At 41.9% G+C, this 23,266-nt stretch overlaps 2 protein-coding genes across 2 annotated transcripts in view; one reads left to right on the plus strand and one right to left on the minus strand.

Moving 5' to 3' along the window:
• mib1 (mind bomb 1) overlaps nt 1-23,266 on the minus strand; it is a 113,528-nt gene that overhangs the window by 40,608 nt on the left and 49,654 nt on the right. The gene's annotated exons all lie outside the window — the stretch shown is intronic.
• On the plus strand, nt 11,539-13,052 carry LOC103313154 (cyclic nucleotide-binding domain-containing protein 2). The gene has a single exon (XM_008195669.3). The coding sequence runs from the start codon at nt 11,614-11,616 to the stop codon at nt 13,027-13,029; it is 1,416 nt and encodes a 471-aa protein (XP_008193891.1). The 5' UTR covers nt 11,539-11,613; the 3' UTR covers nt 13,030-13,052.

Below are 23,266 nucleotides of genomic sequence, written 5' to 3' on the forward strand. Positions count from 1 at the left end.
GGGAATGATCAAACCATCTCCGGAATTCTTCCGGAGGGGTGATAAACAATATCGACCGGATTAATAATGCAAATCATGTGTAGCTTCGAATAATCCGGACGGTATTCCCGACTTGTGACTAACACAACTAACGCAATCAGTTTTCGGGGCGATTTTTGTCCTGTTCCGCTTTGGGTAATTCCGGTAAATGTGTGTACAGGGAGACTACATCGAGTATCGTGTTATTATGGATGAATTAACTCCTTTCACGTCCTCTGTTGTGCCGTGATGGCGTACATCAGGTGCTATCATGCAAATCCTCCTCAACTTAACTTGATAGACGTAATCTTCGTGTAACTGTTCCATGTGATGTGCGCCTTACGATAATAACCAAGCTAGATCCCTTAGGACAATTTTTCCCCGATCATCGATACATTTCCGTTTTTTCTCTCGCAAGTAATCTTGATTGAGCGTCGGCTAGAACATGGCGTGCTCTAGTCTCTCCCTTTGATTTCGTGTAGCTCCCGCAGAGCCACTCCTCTTCTGACGTTTTACCTGTGGCGGTCCGACCCATCGTGCAATTTCACGTTTGGAAATTATAGTAAACTTTTCGTACGTGAACCATAAATAATCGATAGGAGCCCAGATAAGGCGGATCGACGGTGAATATTTTGCATTTATAACGGCCCACGAGGACGCACCGAGCGAAGAAAAGAAGAAGAAGAGAAAAAAACGAAGCACGTGCCCGTTGATTGTATTGCGCCCCAGTGACCGAAATACAAAAGCCACTTGAATAAACTAACGGAAACCACTTTAGGGAGTGTCGCGGAGGCGAAATATTTCCAACGCATCGAAATGATAAACATTTTGACAGACGGAAGCTTCTTTTAATCCGGTCCTGAATAAACAGCCAACAGGTGCCGTCACCACCGGTGCTAATTCCGACAGACCTGTGACGAAAAAAACAAAAAATGCCCCGTGTAAAGCCTGTTTGGTTAACAGATAATAAAATGTTTTCCCACTCGCGTCCGCCATTATTTAAATATTTGCCGTACGGATGGTTTGATTTAAAGGCAAGGTGTGGGAGTTTAGCGAAATTGGGGTCATGTTGATTTTTCAGCGCAAAAACAATATCTAAAATTTATAATAATACCGAAAAAGAAGGACTCCAGCCGAGAGCGGTAAACAATATATTGCAAATGTTGTTCCGCGGTATTTTGCCTGAAGGCTTCAGACCTAGACTGTTTCGATTCTACCCTACTTACGTTATTCAAATTCTATGGGAGGACTCACCTGAAACAAAGGAAATTAACGATGAATAAAATGCTCATCAATAAAATTAAAACAACTGACTATTAAAGTATGGGCCAATAAAAGTGCGAGTCGACTGAACTATCGACATTCACACAATTCCATAAAGATTTGATGTCCGTGTTAAAACGGCGTTACCTCGGGTTTATGAAACTTAACACTTAATGACCCCAGAATAGGACTTTTTAATTTGACTCAATAAAATGAGCAGTCATTTTCAGTTTAGTGACAGTGGAAAACAACCGACCTGACGAGCTATATTTTTATTCACAACAAAAATATTTTTAGGCTTGAAACTATATAGAACAGAAGTCACAATTTTGGAACGTTGCTCTCACTCCAGATATGCATTTTCAAAAAAAAAACCTTACGGTGGTCACTAGTCACCTAGTTGTTAATTTCTCTAGCCATCAATCTAGCCTTATGGCTGAATGCTACTGAAGTCTAAGGAAGGATTTCGTGCTCAGAAACAATTACCTGTTACTATTTTCGTAATTATTTTATAGAAATATAGAAAAAATTTGTTCATAAAAGTTATAGCAGGTATTATCTTTAATTTATACAAACAGCTGTATCCTTAGAATTTCTAAAAGTAGCTTTCACTTTAAAATATTTTTGGGTTTTTGGACTCAATTAAATAAAAACTTCAAAATTTTCACATCCTTTAATGATTCTAGTGTTATTAGTGTATCCACCTTCAATAAAAGCAGCAAATAACATAATGACTTAAATAAGAAGCTTGTTTTTGCAGAAGTTGGGTGATAAAAATGGCCATTAAGACTGTAGCATTTTAAAATTGCATTTGCGGAAATAAAAAGCCTCCGCATCGGTATTCATCACCAGCCCCCTCTATAATTCGAAATTACATCTTCGTCTATCTCATCTCGTCCAATTTATTTAAAAAACGTAGCTAGCGCGCACGCCGCCTCCTTGCAGCAAATAAAAAGTATGTCGACCGTGCACCGTCGTCACAAGTGGAGGGCTAGTTGAAGTCGCACGTGCATCTGCAAGAGAATGAGCCCTCCGGTAAAAAGAGCACCGAGGGCTTCCGGTTTTGAGATCCGCATTGCAGTAAATTCGGGGCGACACAAACCCACCGCGCACCATCACAGAGTCCGTGACTCCGACACAGGATGCCGCCTATGTTCCGTTTTATGCGATGATACAGCCTGCCAATGACGCAGCCCCCGGAATGGAGCTTTTTCAAAAGCGCAAACTGCACCGAAACGTCTGAATATTTCAAACCCAATCGATCTCGCATGGTGTTTCGAAAAAAATCAAGTTTACCGCCAGCCAAAATAATAACAACTGAGATTTGGTTTTATGTTGGAACACCCTGTGTTTATTATTTATGATTTCGGGTCGTAATCCAGTCGATGCGCATTAATGCCGGGACGTGCCGGGATTAGAAAATTGCCCCGGTTGTGTGCGATATCTACATTGTTTCAGATCTAGTGCGGAAAGTGAAAAATTCCGATTGGGTTTAATTGAGAAAATCTGAAAGGAAATTCGCGCGTTTAGATTCAGATAGCGTCGGCCCTTTTCCAAATGGATCGCACACAAAACACAATCGGAGATATGCGCCCGTTCCGTGGAATATAGGTATGTATATGTAGGTGTCCGGTCCAAGATTGGAAGATGGTATCTGGTGGCGTAATGGCCGACGAGCTCCGGCCCAAAGCTTGACTTGCGGTGGTCGTTAGTCAGGATCGAATGACGTCTGGACCGCATTTAGGTCGCTTTGTGGCCCTATTGCGAGGACATAATTCATACGCCATGTGACAAACCCGATTTTTTCAAATGATTTTCCGATTATCTCGATAACATAAATTGGTGCAATGGCCCATATTAATTTAATGTTTATATGAGTAATAAATTCCGACCATTTTATTTGCAGCGGATTCAAAACAATATTGAAAAATAAACAGGATTGTTTTAACAGATGCGATAACAATAAAGTCATAAATAAAAGCGGGCGCTATGTTTTCAACAAATGAAAACGCCTCTTTTGAAGTCCAAGTATCAATGCGCTCACAGTTTGTTAACAAATTAACCGAACCGAAATCTGATTTTACGGTCCCATAGGCCGACTTTTATTTCGAATGCTGGGGTTAAAATCAACACCAATTCCAGATAGTTGTACGTATGTAAATAGCGAATAAACAAAATGTACATCCATACATAGAATTCCGTTATTGACGTCACAATGAATCGTTTTTAAGTACAAAAAATTAAATAACAATGTAAGAAGCTCAAATAATTAACTCGAACTGTAGTGAACAAGCAAAAACTAAAAATTAAATTACTTTGACTCAATTCCTTTGTGTATTTTAAACCTTTATTCATTTCAACCCTATTTTACATTTCTGTGTTTCAACAAGAGAAAAACCACTAAAGCCAGTCACTTTTACAACTGCAAGGAAGAAAATAAATAACTTCCTCCCTGCTGCAGACACAATATTATATTGCAAAACGCCTCAAATGAATGGCAATTTTTCTGGCCGATGGTAAAAATATTTTCGGGATGGCTCAGACGTTGCCAAACGGCCGTGGTTATCCAAATATTCATTAAAAACTCATCAAAAGATTAGGTTTGCAAGCGCAAATTTAATCATGTCTGTGTATAATTCAGGCCGTCTTCCCTGGCCACTAATACCAAATGGCAACATAACACCCTCGCACTACACCGTGTGTATTCGCACCTGGAGTACAGTGCTATCAGTCATCGGCAGAGTCAATATTAACCCTTCCTTCCACTTAAACGGTGTCGGTGTTTGCATTATTAATCAAATTAGAATCCGAAATCCCTCTGTGGGGTTTTTCGAGCTTGAAACAGATCGTAAGATGACGGAATAAAAAACCCCTTCTATGTGACCGACTCCAATCTCTTTCGCTACAAAAGCGAATTCCTCGCGTCCAGTCGACTCGACAGGCGTAATGAAATGGAAGCGAATCGTCCGGCAAAAATATGCATATTATTACCCTTTCTCCAAAAATTTTCAATCGATGCGCGGATGCATTTAATGAGCCATTTTTACGGCATAATTCCCGGTCAAGTAGCCCGTTATCTGCTTTCGAAAAGAAAAAGCCGCTCCGAAAATTGCTTGCATGCAAATTTATAATAACACGCGACGACGAGGAAAAAAATATTCCAGTGTGTGTGATAGACTCCGGAGTGCTTTTCGCATTGTTCGCCGGCGATTGATTGCCCCGGATCCGTACCTATATCTAAGTGTCATTGGGCTGTATTATAGCCATCACGGCTCTTTGAGATAAATGGGACGCCTTTTTCCGCCCCGACAATCCTTTGTTTCAAGTTTAAACAAGTTCTTTTTTTTCTCTTCGCGCACACGGCGTCCCACCGTCCCCTCGCTCATTTGTTTTGTAATCACCGGGAAAATGGCGCTGTTTACGTCCAAATGCAGTGATTTATCACGATTTCAATTTGCGAAATTAATTGTTTGCTGCATCCGTTCGATGATTCGAGTGTTACTCCCGGTGTGCACAACCTTTTTTTGCTCCACCTCGATTAACGCGCTTATTATAACATAATTATGTTGCGGTGCATTCGCGTTCGAACTTTCGGAGATCACGCTATTGTGGCTCTTCGACACGCGAGATATTCTGCGCCTTCTTGGCCCGCAGCCGTTGTTCAATATTTCAGGTTTTATTATGGAAGCCACTTGCCGAGGTTAAAACGAATGTAAATAGTTGTCCCGGCCGTATGTAAACTCGTAGATATCGTGTTATCGCATATTTTCGTTTCATTTCGGACCGCACACTCCAAAACTCACTCTCGGCGTGTGTTCTCTTTCGGAAATCGATTAAATTGCACGAAAATTGCCAGATCGCACGAAACACCACAACAAATATTTAAAAAAGAAACTAGCCTCAGTGTCTAAACCGCTTGCCTTGTAACACCGTAAAAGAGAGCTCAACGTGCAGTTTGAAATATAATTAAACTCCACATCAAAAACGAAAAGAAAATGTAACTGTAAGCTGTAAAAAGTCGATCTTTTAATTACCCCTGGCACTATCTGCTTTGCGTGCTCTTAATTAGCTTTGAAAAACCGTGGCGTTTAATTCACAACATAAACCAAAAACCGCCGTCCTATACTTCACCCGGAAGCAAATTTCCAGCGTAAAAATCGTTTCCGGTGTTGGTTATTTTAGCGGCACGTTACGTATCCAAATCGCAGTCTTCGAAAATGTTGTAATCACGCGGCAAGTCTCATAATTGTAAATAACAACGGCTTTGAAAACGTATCAAGAAAAATTTCTGGCCGTTGTGTGTTTTTAATAAAGATGGGATCACGTTGCAATAAAAATCTTCGTTCGGACGGGCCAAGTTTATTGTTCGATGTGTCATGTAACATGCAACATGCTACTTACATTGGAGGCCGTTTTTAATGTTGGTAGTGGCGCCCGATAAAAATTTTAAGACTTGGGAGATTTTTACGGTCGGGCGAGGTGTGCGACACCTGTTCTGTATTCTAAAGTTTACAGTTCAAGGGACGTACAAATAGAATTTTGACTTGTTAATTAGAGGCAAATTTGTTAACGCTCGTTGAATTTATTCTCGTTGTGGACGGAGGAAAAAAGCTCGAATGAGATAAAGAGAGCCGGCGTTGAACTGCAAGATTAACCGGATGAAACTGTTATTAGATATTCAGGGGGCATCACGAGGCTTGTGTAGCGCTGCAAGAAGAGACCAGATGCAGATTGCATGCACAATGGTCTCAAGTTGAGAGAACTGCTTCTTATACATCCACTTCAGCCGGTGTATTATGTAATAGTCAGGTAATTACCGAGAGGCGGATAATCTAACGTCTGGTGCGGAATTGTTAGCAACGACTGCTCCGCTTCTAAATTGGCATCTCTCCCTGCGCAATCCTTATAAAATTGTTGATAAGACGGGCGCGGCGGCAATTTCTTTTAAAAGAGAAACGCTGTCGACGGATCGACTACTTAGTCTGACAGTTCGCTTGATAAAATTTAAAAGACAATTTGGAAATTTTGTTTGCCATCCACCTCGAACACAACACACGCATCACAAGAAAAGGATCAATCTTCGCATTTAAATTTCCCCCATCAACTGCTGCGAGTTATCCAATTTCGAATATTGGTGTGCTCCAATTCGGTATTGATACAATATAAAGTTGATAGTATGTGAATGAGGGCGTGTGTGCTAAATAAAAAGCTCACGGCGAAACGAGAGAACGCTCCTTATAGGCGATGAGGCGTAGATCAGGAGCCCTCGTAGGGCTTTGCCAGGATACAGATAACGCAATGATTTGCGTGAGATGAATCGGAATTGCACCGGAGGGACACCGACCCGACGTGACACATTTAATATACGCTGCGGTTGCACACAAAACCGGAACCACCCACATTCGAATCACAGAAAATCTTACAAAAACTGCAATATCAATTAAAATTCATGACTCCCTCCTAACAAAATTAAAATATTCGCCGCGAGCAAAAATGGTGGATGCGCCGGGACAGCCACATACGTATTGTAAAGATGCGGAGGGAACAAAGTAAATAAATAAAGCAGATTTTTTGAATACCCAAACTTCATTGTTCCATTTCCGCTCCGCAGAATGCAACTTGTGCCAATACTACTTGTTACCCTCCTCCGGGAATAATACATATATACAGTTGCTTACAAAAGTCTTGCAGGCAGGCAGTTTATGCACGATAATGGAACCTTTTTGGGAAAAAATGTAAGTCAAATTAAAAAGTGTCGCAAGTTCAGAAAATCAGCTTGCATTCGAATTAACCATTTCATAATGGTCGTGGTCGAATTGGTTCCCAATAATCTCTATAAGTATAATTCTGTAAAAGGTAATGGTCGAATTGGATCCCGGGTGATGGTCGAATGGGTCCCGCATGAGCAGGTAGGTAAAAAGGATTAAGCCAAATATATGTTAATATTTTAGATTTAAAGCTTGTAGAAATGTTCAAATAATTATATTCTTGGCACAAAATCCAACAACAAATTTCATTTATTCATGGCTAACTGGTTATTTAAAAAAAGGAGAATGTAATTTTTTAAGCCCAATGCTCTCCTGTAAATTTCGTAAAATGTTTCGTCAAGCAATGACTATTAAGACATCTCACATGATGACGTTGCGTTCGTTAATATGTCTATTAATACTATTAAAGCATCAAAATAGAGACAAATTACAAAAATAATTTTAACATTTTTCGACATAGTACCCATTAAGTTCTATGCGCCTTCTTCATCGTTTTGGAAGTACTTGAATACTCGAAGAAATATTTATCCGTAGCCTTTAAATTGTTAAAATACGATTTGTTTTTTAACGTTTTGGAACTTGTAAATTTGTTCATACACTTACAAACGCCATTTCTGTTATCATAATACTTTAATCTGTTTACCTGACCTACCTGACCGATGGGAACCAATTCGACCATCCCCGGGAACCAATTCGACTATAATTAGAGAGGATTACAGAATTTGGGAACCAATTCGACTCGTCCCTTCATAATACTGTAGGTTGGTGCATGATTATCGACATTTTTTGTAATTTCGTTCATGCGTTCGATTAATTCGTTCCTTAAATTATTTTTATTACAAAATACGTAAAATAGTTTGTTGCTGAAAATCAGTGAAGGTGTGATTTTCCGCGCTCAGTTCAGACAATCGGTGTACAAAAGTCCATTTTTCAATGACGTCCAGAAAGGTGTAAACCCCCGCCGTCGTCATTCGACCCTTTATAATGCCCACAATGGAAAAAGATTAATTTTAATCGTGAAACAATACCGCCGCCCGGTACTATTCCTGCCACGTCGCGGAATCCGCTCGGCGGCGCAGATTAAAACCGCCGTTGTTGGAGGGTAGCTGCGGTGGTGGTGGTAAAGCAGCACCGGCATCGTGCGTTGGTGTGAGAGGTGTTTCACGTGCCCTTTATGGGTCTTTCATCATAACTGTGTAACTGCAGGCCGGAGCTCCGCGCAAGTTTTGCATAACTACTCCCAGAGGCCGTATTGGAGCGCTCTCTGTCTACGCTATCGTCGTCCACATCTCTTATCTCTTATACACCGGTGCGCTGCGCCACAGAGCTATTCGACCTGGCCCTTTATTTCTTTATTATTGTAACGCGACGGACATTGCTAAGTCGCCCGTGGGCCCACTGCTCTATCTCCGCATAATGGCGTGACGTGGTGTTTATTGCCGGGGCCCCGGGCCGGAACGTATCGACCACCTTCAAAAATTTCGTCCGAGGGCGAAGCCGAAGCTGGCGTTCGTTTTGAAGTGCCAAGACGAATCGCTATTGCGTCCCGAGATAAATAAGCTTGTCGAAAGTTCAATACGTCTTCGGCACCATTACACTGCCGTGCCACAGCCAGTCGACGGATGACGACTCAACTTCCGAATTAAAAACGCCAACTTAATCTCAAACTCGGAATCTTTCTGTTGGTAGGGACATGATAAATGGGAGGCATGCACAGAACGGCTTCACCTTAATGCGCCACCTCCTTTAATAGTTTTTTCTGGACGATTTATTCGGACGCTCTTAATGGCTAGACGCTTCCGCTAATGGCGTATAAATAACGCGATTAATTAATATCTGGAGCTCATCGCGACGGCAAAAATACATCCATCTCTCGCGAATAAAAACACCACCGGAATTAACATAACAGCATGTCGGAGTCGTCGACGACACGAACGCTTTTTGCTCGAAACACACAACAAGATTCAATCGAAGCGAGGCTTCATCAATCTTGCAGTTTTCGGATTAGCGGAGCTCACGTCTTGCTAAAAAACACTCGAAATGGGGTTTCTGCTAAGCACTGCGAACGTTGTCTTTAGGCTTTATTACGGAGCATATGTCCACGGCTATTGGATTTTTACCGAAACACCTTTTGATTCTCGAAAACGGCCGCAATAAGCGAACACAACACGGATAAAACGAAAACGACCACTTACGTGCTCACTCGATATCCACTCGCAACGGCAAAATGTGAAAAAATACGACCATGTTACCACGAAAACAGACACATTTACAATCGCAAATTAAAACTTACATCCTTTTCTCCTCAACACCACGTGACCATGAATGAAACGAAAGCGGCCAAAGTTCATTCATTATTAAAACACAAAAAAAATCAAATTTCAACTTTAGGACCAACAAGTTTTAAACTTTGCCAACTCTGATTGGAACTAACTGTATTATTTATCGAGTTTCCCTTTCTGGATTTACTGATTAATTCGATAATCGGAAAGTTGTTGCAAAAATGACAACCCACACTGTAAAGCATAGAACAACAAGAAATTTAAAAAAATCCCAGAGAGACTAATACTAAACAAGATAGCTTCGCTTGAGAAATGTATTTGTACAATCAGTTCATTATTAATTGAAGGAAGAATACTTTTACTTTCTCAAATACGACACAATAAGTCATTATGGAACAATTCACAAGTTGTCGCAAGTAAACATTCACTTAATGGTATTCTAAAAATAGACTATAAAAGCACCTACGCCACTGGGAAAGCTGAAAGATGAAAGTTTAAGATAGTACACACGATTTTCATTTTTGTCAAAAATGTTAAAGATTGCTTTATTGTCAGCTTTGTAATTGTTTATTAACACAAATTTTACATATTGTGGCTGCGTGATCTAGCAGAATAACTGTAGTTAGCGATTTTTCTCTAAGTATGGTGCATTCCCTAGAGAGATGAAAGAGTACTTTTAACCCAAAGAAGCATTCTGTGGAGCGGAAATGGAACAATGTGGGGCTAATGTCGATATTGTAAAATATGCTTGCTGTCGTTGTTATTTGCTACTGCAAAGAAATTGCAGATTATTTTAGTTAATTAATGCTGAAAATAATTTAATGTTAATTCAGTCGCCATGGTAGCACAATATTTGTGAAAACAGCAAATACAAATGCTTTGATTGAACATAACACCAATTAGGTTAATTTCATCATTTCTATTATTAGATTCATTGATGTAATAGACGTAATTCAGGATGATGGAAAAGTGGATGTGCAATTTTTATTTTTCGTTTGGTAAAAGCTTCACCTGTACGTTGCGCTTTCTAGTCGCTTGTAAAAACCGGCAATCCGGTCAAAATTCAACACACATCACGTTACATAGCCCACGAGATAAAATCGATATGTTACTCCATATATACATACCGAAAGTGATTGGGGAATAAATGCAACGGCGGAACTTGTTAACATCGTCCATTTAAATTACCTGTGCACTCTAAAACGCCAGTGCCGTTGTGATCATGTGCAAATTAGCTGTTAATTTATAGTAACGTCGTTGGAGGCAATTGAAATGTGAACAGCATTTCGGCGCCGAAATAAAGAAAATTATTATTATTCCGGGAACGTCACCGACGCCACTCTCTAATGAACAATCATTATTCCACAATTGAACGTGAAAGGAAGGCGTGCTGCTTTGGAGATCGAAATTTGATTTAATCCTGGACCCGCAGCCGAGGAAGGAACTAATTCCGATATGCCTTATACCGGCGAAAAAGGCCGTAACGTTTTATAGACTCGATGGCACATTATTCGATTAAATGACGAGGTTGACTAAACCTACTGTTTCGAGCCTCTACAAACAATAAATCCGGGGATTGTCCCCCACTAACAGTGTGTACACATAAACAAACCCGGCAATCAGGAAATCGACTTCACATAACTTTTCTATTACGTACACACGCAACCGGACCGAAGCCCGACTGATTAAACTGAAAACGCATTAAATGAATGCCCGAATTTATGACCCTTTCGGACCGTTGACATTTCGTTTTGTCCACTTTTTTCCTCTTCCTGCCTCGTCTCTATTATCAAGCATTCCGGCAAGAATCGAAATCCCACACTCCATCTCCGAACTTTCGCATTATATATCACATTAGGCATTATCCTGATTTAGGATTGTTGTCACAGCCAAGACCAACTTTTGGACAAATTTACAATCGTGACCGTGCACACGAAGCCAACCTCCGAGCAATTTTCGCGAGTATTACCAAGCGATGGCAAAGGCGGACCTCACATCATTAATCATGTCCGGATCCGGTTCCGCATTTACATATTCCGCTATCAATTTTTATCTTATGACGTCATAAATCGGAACCGAAACCATCGACTCGTACGCGCCCTGAAAACCGAACACACGACGATCACCAACTTCTTGTTTTGGAAAATTTAAATTCCGGGCTCACGTGCCATTTCGATTATTACCGAATTAGGTGCGTGCCTGAAATTCTGAAAACAACTCGTTGCCCGGATAAACACTTTCCCCGTCAATTTCTGACGGCCCCACGTCACGACTCCTCCACCATGGCCTCCAGAATGGACCGCGCCCGGAGGAAATCCATGTCCCCGGAAGAGCGCTACCAGCGCGCCGTCAGCGCTCGCCGAAAATTCCGGGCACTCGTCAAACTCATCATCGCCAATTTGTCCTGGCTTCAGGAACTCGAAGACGAGAAACTCGGCGACAATGTGAAGAAAAACATTCAAGTCTTGACTCGGAAAAAAGGCAAGAAGAGTCTCCTAACACTCAAAGACAAAGCCGTCTTGAACAAACCCCAAGAACTGAGAACCGAAGCCGAAAAAAATCACTTGAGGAGAATCATCGGGAACCTGAAATGTTTCCGGCGCTATCCTCCGGAAGTCAAAAGCCAACTACCCGGAATTATGTATTTTAATTACTTTGGGCCGAACCGAGTCGTTGTAAAGCAAGACTACGAGGCGCAAAATCTCTACGTTATTTTGACCGGTGAAGTCGTTGTGAGCCAAACGTACTACGACAAACTCCTCAAGGAAAATGTGACCAAAGATGTCCTCTTGATGGGCCCGGGGAATTACTTCGGAGAAGTTGGTCTTCTTCACAACATCGCTCGAACAGCCACGGTCACAACAACCGAAGCCACGGAATTTCTCTACGTCAAGCGTGACGATTTCGATCGTGTTTTAAAGGACACAGTGGCCAGTCAATGGGCCGAAGTGCAGGAAAATATGTCCTGGTTCACTTATTTCCGAAACTGGAGCGAAGTGGACATACGCGAGAGTTGTATCCTGGCCAAGAAGAAAAATTACGAACCCGACCAAATTGTTCTGAGTAGCACCGGAGGTCAACTGGACTGCGTCTATTTCATCACCAAGGGCAGTTGCTACCTCATTGAATACATGACGATCAAAACCACGTGGAAAAAAGGACTACCGCACTACACACTGGTGAAAGAAAGCCCCGAATCGGAGGCCAGGCCACCAGCGGCGATTTACAAAGACATCAAAAAATTACACAAGAGGGAAGAGTCCCACATGGGCTTGAAACCATCGCTACGACCAGCGATAAGCACATCGCGACCGTCGTTAAGACCCTCTTATACGCAACCAAACATCCAAACCCACTTTATCAAAGTTTGCACTTTCAATAAATTGGCCTGTTTCAACGTCGGTGAAAGTTTGAAGAACAGGATCATCGTGGCTTCTGACGAGACTGAATGCCTTCTTTTGCCCAGATATTTTCTTCGGGACAAAAGTATGATCACCTTCAAGGCAATTGAGCAGTTTTTGACGCGACACATTCCGAGTACTGAACAGATCTTCAAAAATTTTCTGGAAGACCACAGATGGACGTATTATAAAAGCCAACTGGTGGAAAAAATTTTGGCCGATAAGGCCTTCACAGGGAACACTGTGCACAATATTCCGTACACGATACGACTAGCTGAAGATTTGGGCGAAATTTGAATTAAATTTTTTCGTTACACTAACCGATGTGTTATCTAATATGTTGGTGAGTGCAGAAAAGTTCGTCTTTCCCTTTGTCTTTGTCCTCAATCGCGCCCTCTTTATTCGAAGACAGAAGGCCTCAAAACTAGATTAATTTGAATTTTCGAGCCTTAACTTCGTTTCATCTGCGGGCGTAGCGAATCTACTCCATCCCAAATCACATTTCCCTTTCCCGAACCTGATTCTTTCCCGTTTTTTTCATCGTCATATTGTTGACGAAGTGACAAAGTGTTTTTCGCCCGCTAATATTTAATACAAACTTGATCTCTTCGCTCCACACACAACAAACCTCTCGCACGCAAGATAACCGTAGGGATGATATCGAGTTACGTCTTTTCGGTCTTGAGGGAACGAAATGATCTCGATTCTGCCTTTCCCCTCTGTCATGTAAACACGCCGCAGTTCGGAAACAACCAGACACACACACATCAGGTGAACGCTTTCACACGACACCGTAAAAACATCCCTTTTCAACCCTCATGAAAAAAATTCTAAATCACGACTCAACGGTCAAGAACTCGACCGTGTCTTAATCCGGCGTCGTGTGGATATTTGCAGTTTATTTTATTTGCGACCTCGGGGCGTGGAACACGACCGAGTTAAAGGATAAATTAGCAGCTAATGTCCCTGTGACCGGGTCGTTAGGTGACCCGGAACTTTCGGCTCCACTAACGCAGAAAAAGTGATTTCAAATGATTTAAATAAAAATAACCTCGACACCGGAACGAGTCCGGGCGCGATTAATTCCGAAAACATTATTTATATCTTAACGCCCGGATTACGTCGAATTTCCGCCATAATGCAGGTACATTGTTTTGCAAATTAACGGAAGAGACTTTCTAAAAAACACTCCATCGTTATTTCGTTTCATTAAAACTTTACAAATGAATTTATTATTAAAACGCCGACGAGGACGAGAAGTTTTCCAGAGAAATCATTACGAACATCAGAAAAAAACGATTGGCATTGAAAACACTGCCACCGTTGCACCTTTTAAACATCCTGAACCCTCCTGAAACCGCGAAAAGTCTCCAAGTTTTAAACGGTGACAATAAAAAAAATTGAAAGTATAATTCAACAATAAAACGAAAAATAAAAGGAACTGACTACGGCATAAGTACGAGAGAAATGTGACGTTAAAATTTATTCGCGCGAATATATCGTGACTAACGTCAGTTATTTCCACTTTCGGGCCCCATTTTAATAATCCGGTTCGGCCCTGTTTCCGATTTTGACTAGGCCATCCGGCCCCTTTTACATTTATATTCCAGCGCGCAACTAAACACAAAATCACGAATTGGGTTTGAAATAAAATACTAACCGGTTGAAATTTTTATTTTACGATTCCCGGTTCGAGGATTTGTTGTATCGCTGAACGCGCTTTATTATTTTTCAATTTAGAATTCAAACAGAGACGGTTATAAATTAGAGGAGCGTTATTGTTTTAATCGACGCAATAATAGAGAAATACGGCTTTAATTAAGAGGAAAAATCCGATAAATCGTTGCGAGTGAAAAAATACAAAAAGCGATGCGGCCACTTTTACATTGTTGAAGTTAATCGAGGAAGGTGAACTGATCCGTTCGCATTAGGGCAGAACAAACAACTTCAAAACGGGCCAATTAAAAGTAACTGTTATGAGGGTGCACAGTTGAAAATCGCTCGGTTCTGTGCCATGTGCAACCATCAAACTGCATACACCCAATACAACAACCGAATAACAATAACACTTGCCATAATTCTTTGATTTAAGTTAGTAAAATCAATTTGCGAATTGGCGGTCGCAACCACGCGCGCTCCAATTACTCCAACTCTGTTAATTGCATTACAAAATTCCCTGATACAATTCAAAACTGTCTCTACAACCGAACAAGAAACATTATTCATAATTCCCTCCGTATTTTACAACGCGTTCGAGCGATAACTGCACTTTATAGTCGTTAATTTGAAGTAAGTAGTCGGCATTTTTAATCACCTCGTAATTTACAACTGATAGAGTCGATAAAACTAAATTATAACACGAGCGAATTTCCAAAACTTACGCTCACCAAAAAAATGTACGAATCACAATCTCCCATAAAAAAACACAATAAAGCGATTCTAAGCGAAAACCGCTGAGTGTATATTTTGCGTTTTACTATGAAATATTCAGTCGTAATTCTATAAACATTGATTTACGACGTCGTAAAAGAAAAAATTCTGTGAATAATAATGCGGTGGCGGAATTTTCGCTACCCCTTCATTAAGCTTTAATGACAATCCTATCCCGGAAAAAAATCGTAAAATGAACCATAAGGAGAGCTAATCACGAGTGTTTGTCAGCGGCTCAACGAAAACCCTTTTACCATCCAATAACACTAAAATCGCAAAAGCGAAAAGTTATTGGAACACGCTGCCAAATCCCCGAAACGAGGTGAAAAAACAAGCGGTAGGTATTAAAAAAAGTTGCCAAATTCTAATTAATTGATAACAATAAACACAAAAAAGCGAAATCCTAACTCAAAAAAATAACCATAAACATACAACATTTCACGAAACAACGAATTAATACTTTTTATATACAAACTTTTCAGTTTATATATTGATTCAGTGGCTTTTTTAAGGTACAAAATGAGATTAAAAACTATTGGTTAGTAGTTAATATAACATCCTTTGACACTAATGGTAAACCAACAATAATTAAAAATGTTGGCCCGGCGCATCCACCATTTTTGTTCGAGCGAAAAAGTTTATTTGAACGAAATTACCACAATTTAAACAATGTAGATTTGTTGCAATTAAACAGTAACTTCAAATTAGCGAGTGTTGAAAAATGGTCGACCTCTTGAATTGAAAAGCAGCACAAACACGCTGTGCCTTGTTCCCTTGCCGAGATAATTTCATTCGCTCCGAAATTCGGGTCAATTATACATCTGTCTATTAGAGCGCCGATAAGGTGTTATTTATAAATCTCTGGAGAATATTTTATTCCTCGTCACTCTGTAATTACCCACATTGTGTCACTCAAAATTAAACCGACTCAATTAAAACGATTTGAACCAGTTTCGAGCTTACAAAATTCCAAACTCAATTAACCGCCCCCCACCCTAAAAAATAATAACTGACCGACTTTTTGCCGGCAGTCGCGTCGATTTGCCTGTTTTTGGCACTTCAGTCCGATTCGTTCAATCGTAAATTAATTGTCCCTTCGTAAAAAAACAGACCTCCATTGTCACCGGTTTTGGATAAAAAAAAACTGTACAAAAACAAACCCGAAAATATGACGCGTAATTTTGCAATAAACATGGCCCGGCTAAACCGTTTACTGCACAATTTCAGTTTTACAAAGTGGCACAACAGCCGGCATCATAAGTATTCAGGGACCACTGTGCCAATTGGGAATTTCAGCCACGTGACGCCGCAATTTGTAGACGCGTCAATCAACTGGACACTCATAAACTACCCTCGGCTTTTGCGAGGCAGTGGCGTGCCGGCACCGATGTCGTAAACGTTGCCACTCTCTATTGAGAAAATTAGGTGGTAAAGGTGGGACGATAATGAGGCACACATCACGCACTCACGCTTGCATGAATTACTTACGACACAAGGAAATACCAGCAGGTGGAGCATCGATTGAGGCGGACGCCTTCACCTGACACAAAAATTAAGAAAACGTGGTGTTGTGATGGTGGTGACAACTTTTTCAAGAGGAAGTGAGTTCGATTTTGTATGTGCGGCGATTCTGACGAGGGTCAGACGGTAATTGACAGACGTATAAACTACATCAAAGGTAACGCTGGTAATATAAAACAGTCCAATGCGAGGATTGGGGTGAAGACACGAAGACAGGCGGTTGTCGATCACCAGGCAGAACAAAGACCATCCGAGCATATTAAGAAGACGATCCAACAGACATTTCCATAAAACTTTACTTATAATACACTTGCAGATCAGTAGTTTTAACCGTTGTATGTTTCAATAATAAAAAAATAAAACAAAAAACGCTTGTCTTATCTAAAGTACCCTTTAGCGCCTATCCATAATTTAGAGGAGCAAAAATACAAACTAATGAAAAGCTTGTGGAAAACCGTCTGCATCTAATAAATACAGAAGCACATACAGCAGCTCCCGCATCTATTCAAATTACATGACTTGGCAACTTTAACAGAACCAAATCTAAAATATGTGACCCTAGTTATTAACACTCGCACACAACTTTAAAATTCACGAACGTGATTCCAGTCACGTAAACCATCCTCATCTCGAGTCAACCTTCTCTCTTTGAATATAAGCCCTACATCATGTTATTGTGTTTTGTTTTCTTTTGAAAAATTCGCTATGTATGTGACACTTTCGAGGCATTCTGAATCCCCCAATTAACCATAGACGCAGAAATAGAGGCGTCACGACATTTATCGCACACAATACTAATTTAAGCTCTGGTATAAAAGTCAAAGTATGTAATCTGTTTCAACACCTGAGCACTTCCGAAAACATTTCCGCCTCGTTAGAAAACGTCATCTACGACACCGTATTCATTATCTAAGTGCATGACTTGAACTTTAAGACAAAATGTCAGTATAAACTATCAGTGGTGTTTAATTAAAGTTCCAAAGACAGGTACGATAGTTCCGAATCGGAATCGACCTCAAATGGTGAAAAAATCAACTCCGCTCTCCTGAGATTCGACAGAGCTGAGGGATCAAAGGACGTGAATGCGAAACGACACGTCTCTCGTTCGCCATCTCAAAAGCTCTCAGATGTTAAAGCTGTCTGACCCTCGGACGCAGACAATAAAACAGAAGCACAGTGTATCGCCTTACTCCTAGGTGGAATTAAAAGGGCGAGACCGAGGAACGGCCCGGCCTTCGGCGCTCCCTAGTCGTAGAAGGGTTGGAGTTCTCGTCGGAACACAAATCGCATGAAGACGAGACTCGAACATTACACTCGCTGACGGGAATTCGGGACAACTCCCGGATAGGATTACCGAATAAACACGTCTCTGAAACTTGCGACAATTACGGCCGTAATTCCGAAACCGTTTCGATGGCACGTTTTTCGCGATTTTGACAAGGTCGACATGCCCTCCGACGTCAATATAACTCGAAAACTCTGCCATGGAAATGAAAAATGATGCCCGGAGAGGAGCCGATGAACTCGCTCGCTTTTTCTCCCAGGACAAAGCCGCATGTAGTTTGTATTCACCACCGCTCGGGACAATGCGCAAAACACGTGTGCATAATTACGGAACGTTGCGACATCCACAACACTACGTGCAAAACGCCGACTTGTGGTAATTGGGTTTTTACCATATTAATAGCGCACACCACGCCATTAAAATCGGGACTCGCCCCGGAATTCTTCCGGAGCGAATCGTTATGAATGATGAAAGCGGTCGACGTTAAGAATTCATCAAAAACCGCAGCCTAAGTGCCCAACTTCTCCGGGTTTAATCCCGGAGCAGACGTGTTACACCGATCCGGAGGCCGTCGCATCGATGATACGTAAGCTCGAATTTAATTAAAACAGAGGAAACGTCGCAGACGCGGAGCATAATAAACGTTTTATACAGGAGTTTCAACGGAATGTCCACGACACCTCCGCATTCCTCCCTCGAATTTAACCGAAACATCATTCCTCAAAGAACGCCGAAACCGCCAAACGAGCCGTTTTTCTAAATGAATCCCCTAAATTATGACTTATCGCATGTTAAACCCCGCTTTTGCAAACAATAGCAGAAGAAGAAAAAACCTTTTATCACAAAAATTCGTTCCGCTCCATGCCTAATTGGTATTTAAATATTTATGGCGCTAAACCCATCACTTTTGCACAGAAATGGTTGAATTCATGCATGCGGCCTCAGCCCTGTTTTGTCGCTATCAGTGTCGCGCAATCACACATGGGAAGTTAGAAATGTTTTCGAGAGGCAAAAAAGAGCAGGATTTTCGATTTCAATTCTCATATACTCGGGGTAAATAGATCGAGTCTACGTGTTCCGACTGCCGCACACCGTTTCATAAACCTCCCACCTCGCTGGCGGTCACCACCGTCTCAAATCGCTTCAATTTACAGGCGAGCTTTCTATCGCGAAACTCCTCGAGTCGCAGAACCAATTTCGAAGACTCGCATTATCATCTGTAGCCGTTCGTGTCGTTAACTCTTCATTGTAATCGTGGCAGGAGATCAATCCGGGGGGCTTAGTGTGAACCCACCCTGACCGGCAGTTTCCTCTCTTCCACGCCATTGTGTACGCGGCAGTGGCGTGAGACAGCTTACGATCTCGAATAACAATCGGCGGATTCCCGTTTCGAAAGCTTTCCGTTCCCGGGCCGTTATTTAGCATTTCAATTACAGGGAACGTCATAAAGAAGTGACGTTGCGTGTGGGCTGTAATGGCAGTCGAAAGGGCACCGACGATGACATATCGATTAAATCAAACGCCCATTAACAGATTCATTTACCTAATAGTAGATATTAATTTACAATAAGCTGACAACGGCCTATAACTCGACGGAATGGATGCGATGAAAGCCAATAATAACCGGAACGCTGCACATGCAATGCCAATTATGAGCCGCTAAGTCTACGAGCTTAATGATATGTTATTGCCGGACAGATTTATGCAAACGAGGATAAGGTGTGGAGAATTCGGAATATGACGCCATTGCCGGGCCGTAACTCAGCCCGTCTAACAAAGCGTGCCTTTTCTGCCCGCAAACATACCACCGTGAAAGGTGTCGAAGAGAAAAACCCGCCGGAACAAAGCGGACATGATGATTAGAAAGTATCGATTCGAAAAGGCGACTATTGAATCGTAGCAACTTTACTGCGCTAATAAATCTCCTCTGATTAGTTTTCTTTAACAACAGTGTTGACTGAATGAGCGACAGCCCCGCCGTGGAAGAACTTTTCAACTGAAAACGAATTAATTCGGTATCGTGAAAGTTTCCTTTTGTAAATAACGCATTAATCCTCGGCTCTAGTCCCACCTTGTTTTATCTCGACAGTTATCGCGTTCGCCGCCTCAATCCACATCCGACGGGATTAGGACAACTGCAATTTAAAAACTGCTTTACAAGCCTCACTCCGGCTCGCCAACTTTCAGATCTTCAAACCGGATACCGCATTTACACTCTTTTCCTCGTCTTAAGCACATGTGCGGCCCCACGAGCGAAGCCACCAATTAAAACCCGCCAAAATCCCTGGATAACCACTTTAAAACAGAATCGTTACACCGATCTGGGGCTTGGCCCCATTGATGTACCGTGATTCCTGCCGCCATTTTTTCAGCGCCTCCCCGAGGTAATTATTCCGCAACACGCGATATGGACACGATGATTAAAACAACCATTAAGATCCCACCATGACTTCTTGGTATTGCATTTAATCACCGCCCGTTTCTTTCCAATTCTAATCAGCCCCCGCACTACTTCGAATTCATTTATTTATGCATTTGGAGCGATCTTCCCTCCACCCACGAGATTATTTTCGGAGCGTTTGGCTATTTTTAAAGTTGAATCCATCAGATGTAAACATTATTTTTGCCGAGTTGTCTGACCCAGATTTGGTCCGATCTTTTTTCCATTTTATTATGATCGACCAGGTACGTCGAATTCGCCGCCACTCTCTGATTTATCTCGCTGTTTTGAATGTCTGCAGGAATTGTGGAAGTTCCGCACCGGGAGGTTCCTCCCGAAACCTTGTTTGGATAAGAAAAAGAGATATATCGCTGCGGCGACGCCTCGGCTTCGCCACCACTGGAAAAATTCATCCCGCAAAACGACACCAATAGCTTTATTTGACAAGAGGATACAGCAAGTTATTGTGGCCAACAGTCAAGGTTAAGAAAAAATGTGTTTTGGGCGTGTATTTCGGCCGCTGTGCTGGTAAAAGTCCTGACGAAACAATTCCCGCACCATGATTCATTTTAATTTAAACTTTTCACTTAACATTCTTCGCGGAACTTTTAGGAGAGATTTATGGCCGACACAGGCCAGTCTCGGGTAAAATTTACACTGGTTTAGATGTGACTGTAGCGTGTTGGATTCTTTGCAGGTAGTTTTTTGACTGCTCACGAAATCTGATTAACATTTCGAACAAAACTCGGCGTCGGTAATTGCCGTTCTGGGAAAATTTGCTGTTCGATATAGTGATTTTGCCTAAACAACTTTGGAAACTCTTGTAAGATAACACGTTCGGCTTAGAAGTTTTTCCATGGAAAAACTCTTGTCCTGCTATATTACGTCAACTGCAGGAAGCGAGGTCTCGCGAGAGCACTCACTTTAAAATGGCTCGTCGGCCTTCGACGCTTCCAGCCCATAAGCTATCGACGTTGCAAAAGCCATGAGCTGATATTATTACTATTATTACGGCCATTATTGCCGTTCCCGTTACGGCGGAATATGCAATGGAGAAAATCAATGGCGGGGGCTAAATTTAGCCAAAAAATTCCCACCCTAATTCGCGATGCATTAAGTAAATCGCGTCTTGACAGGAGCGTCGTCTCGCCGCACAAGTGCATCTATTTCTGCAATTATGGCCTTATCCGGCGGCTTAGCGGGAGATTTCGGGTGCGACAGGACGTCTTATTCTCGTGCCGTTGCGACTGTCACGACGGCGGATCATTAATCCGGACGCAAAGAGTCAAAACGTCGAAAGTTTCAGCCCCGGAGCGAAAATACCCATCAATATCGTCAAGTTTATTGAAATCCCCATGTTTGAGTCGCTCGGCCAGTCTTTACTTTGTTTAGCGGCAATTCCGCTCAAGATTGCCTGTCTGTTATGCTCTCGTATATATACGAGCAATATCCATTTGGTTTCTGCGGGAGACAGAAACCGTGGCCGCTTCACTAGCCCAAGTTTCCGAACCATTCACCACTTACTCAGATTGCCGATGATAAAATCCCGCCATTACATACGAAAATTGAATTGAATTAGATAAGAAGCACGGAGTGTACCGATGAAAAGGCCGAAAGCCCAATTTATACACGGAAAAACGCAACCAGTATACTTATTTGTTCTTGAATATATGATTGGTTTGATAATGATTTAAATAAATGTATGGTGATTTGTGAAAAAGGTCGCGTGCACGGCCCCGTGCCCACTGTACACGAATTAGAGATTTTGTCATAACCGCGCCCGGCCAAATTAGTTTATGTTCGCCGCAGCCGCATGCAGCCCCCTCTGACAACACAGTTCCAAAACAACGAGTGGGAGAATTAAATTCCAATTACGGAAACGACGGGCATGCTTTAATTAACACATGCACACACATTAGATTATCCTAATTACGGTAATAAAAGCGGTTTGTCTTTGTAATTGTGCGCTATCTCTTTCTCGGGGCCCGAGGTGTTCCCTTTTAATTCCTGGGTTTGGGTGGCCCTTGCGATTGTCGCCGGAATGGAGAAGACCGCCCGGATCTAGGCTAAGCCCTCCACAAGTGAACCGATAGATTGTCATTGCATTCTAAGCTCGGCAATCCGCGCGCGACTTCTTCCTTTTCTCCGGGACTTACGGCTATCGCTCCCGTTTCGAGATCGTTATCGATGGTGGATATATCGACAGGAATAACCGCCGCGCCGTCCGGACTTGCCCAAACGATTGAATTACATAGACCCAGAAGCCGGAGCAAATCGCGTTACTTCGATGGGGATAATGAAGCGAAATGATTACGCCCTTCCGACGACCCGCGCTTTGACGAATTTACGGCGCAACTCTTTTTCTTTTTGAGAGTCTTTCCAGAAAAGCGACGCCGGCTGAATACCGTCAATTAAAAAAATCCAATCGCGATTGCGACTCTCTCAAACAAATCGCCCTCTAAATTATGAAACGGACTTTCAAAGTTTCCAGCCAGGATCCGAACAAGTCACCAACTGCTCGCTTGGTTTGCATTTGTACATTTGGCACGATTTACGATACCAATTCGCCAGCAAAGTGAATACTGGAGTGCCTCAACTCACTTGCTCAAAATATTTTTGTATTCTTTATTAGGTGTCGACTTATTGCCATTTTTACACCGTAATACAGATAATCTGAGGTTGGAAAATTAAACCGTGAATTTTTCCTCGTAGCTTTATAACTGTTTCATCAGTCGGGGCGCAGCCACTCCTTTTGTTTTGATAAAAATGGCCATCTTTTGCACAAACTTTACTCTTGAAAAGTTTCACATACTTGAAGTAGTTGGACAAGAAATTTCCCGTGGAACTCGTCAGCCCGA

Source organism: Tribolium castaneum, chromosome 5 (assembly GCF_031307605.1).
Source record: "Tribolium castaneum strain GA2 chromosome 5, icTriCast1.1, whole genome shotgun sequence".
Classification (NCBI taxonomy): Eukaryota; Metazoa; Arthropoda; class Insecta; order Coleoptera; family Tenebrionidae; genus Tribolium; species Tribolium castaneum.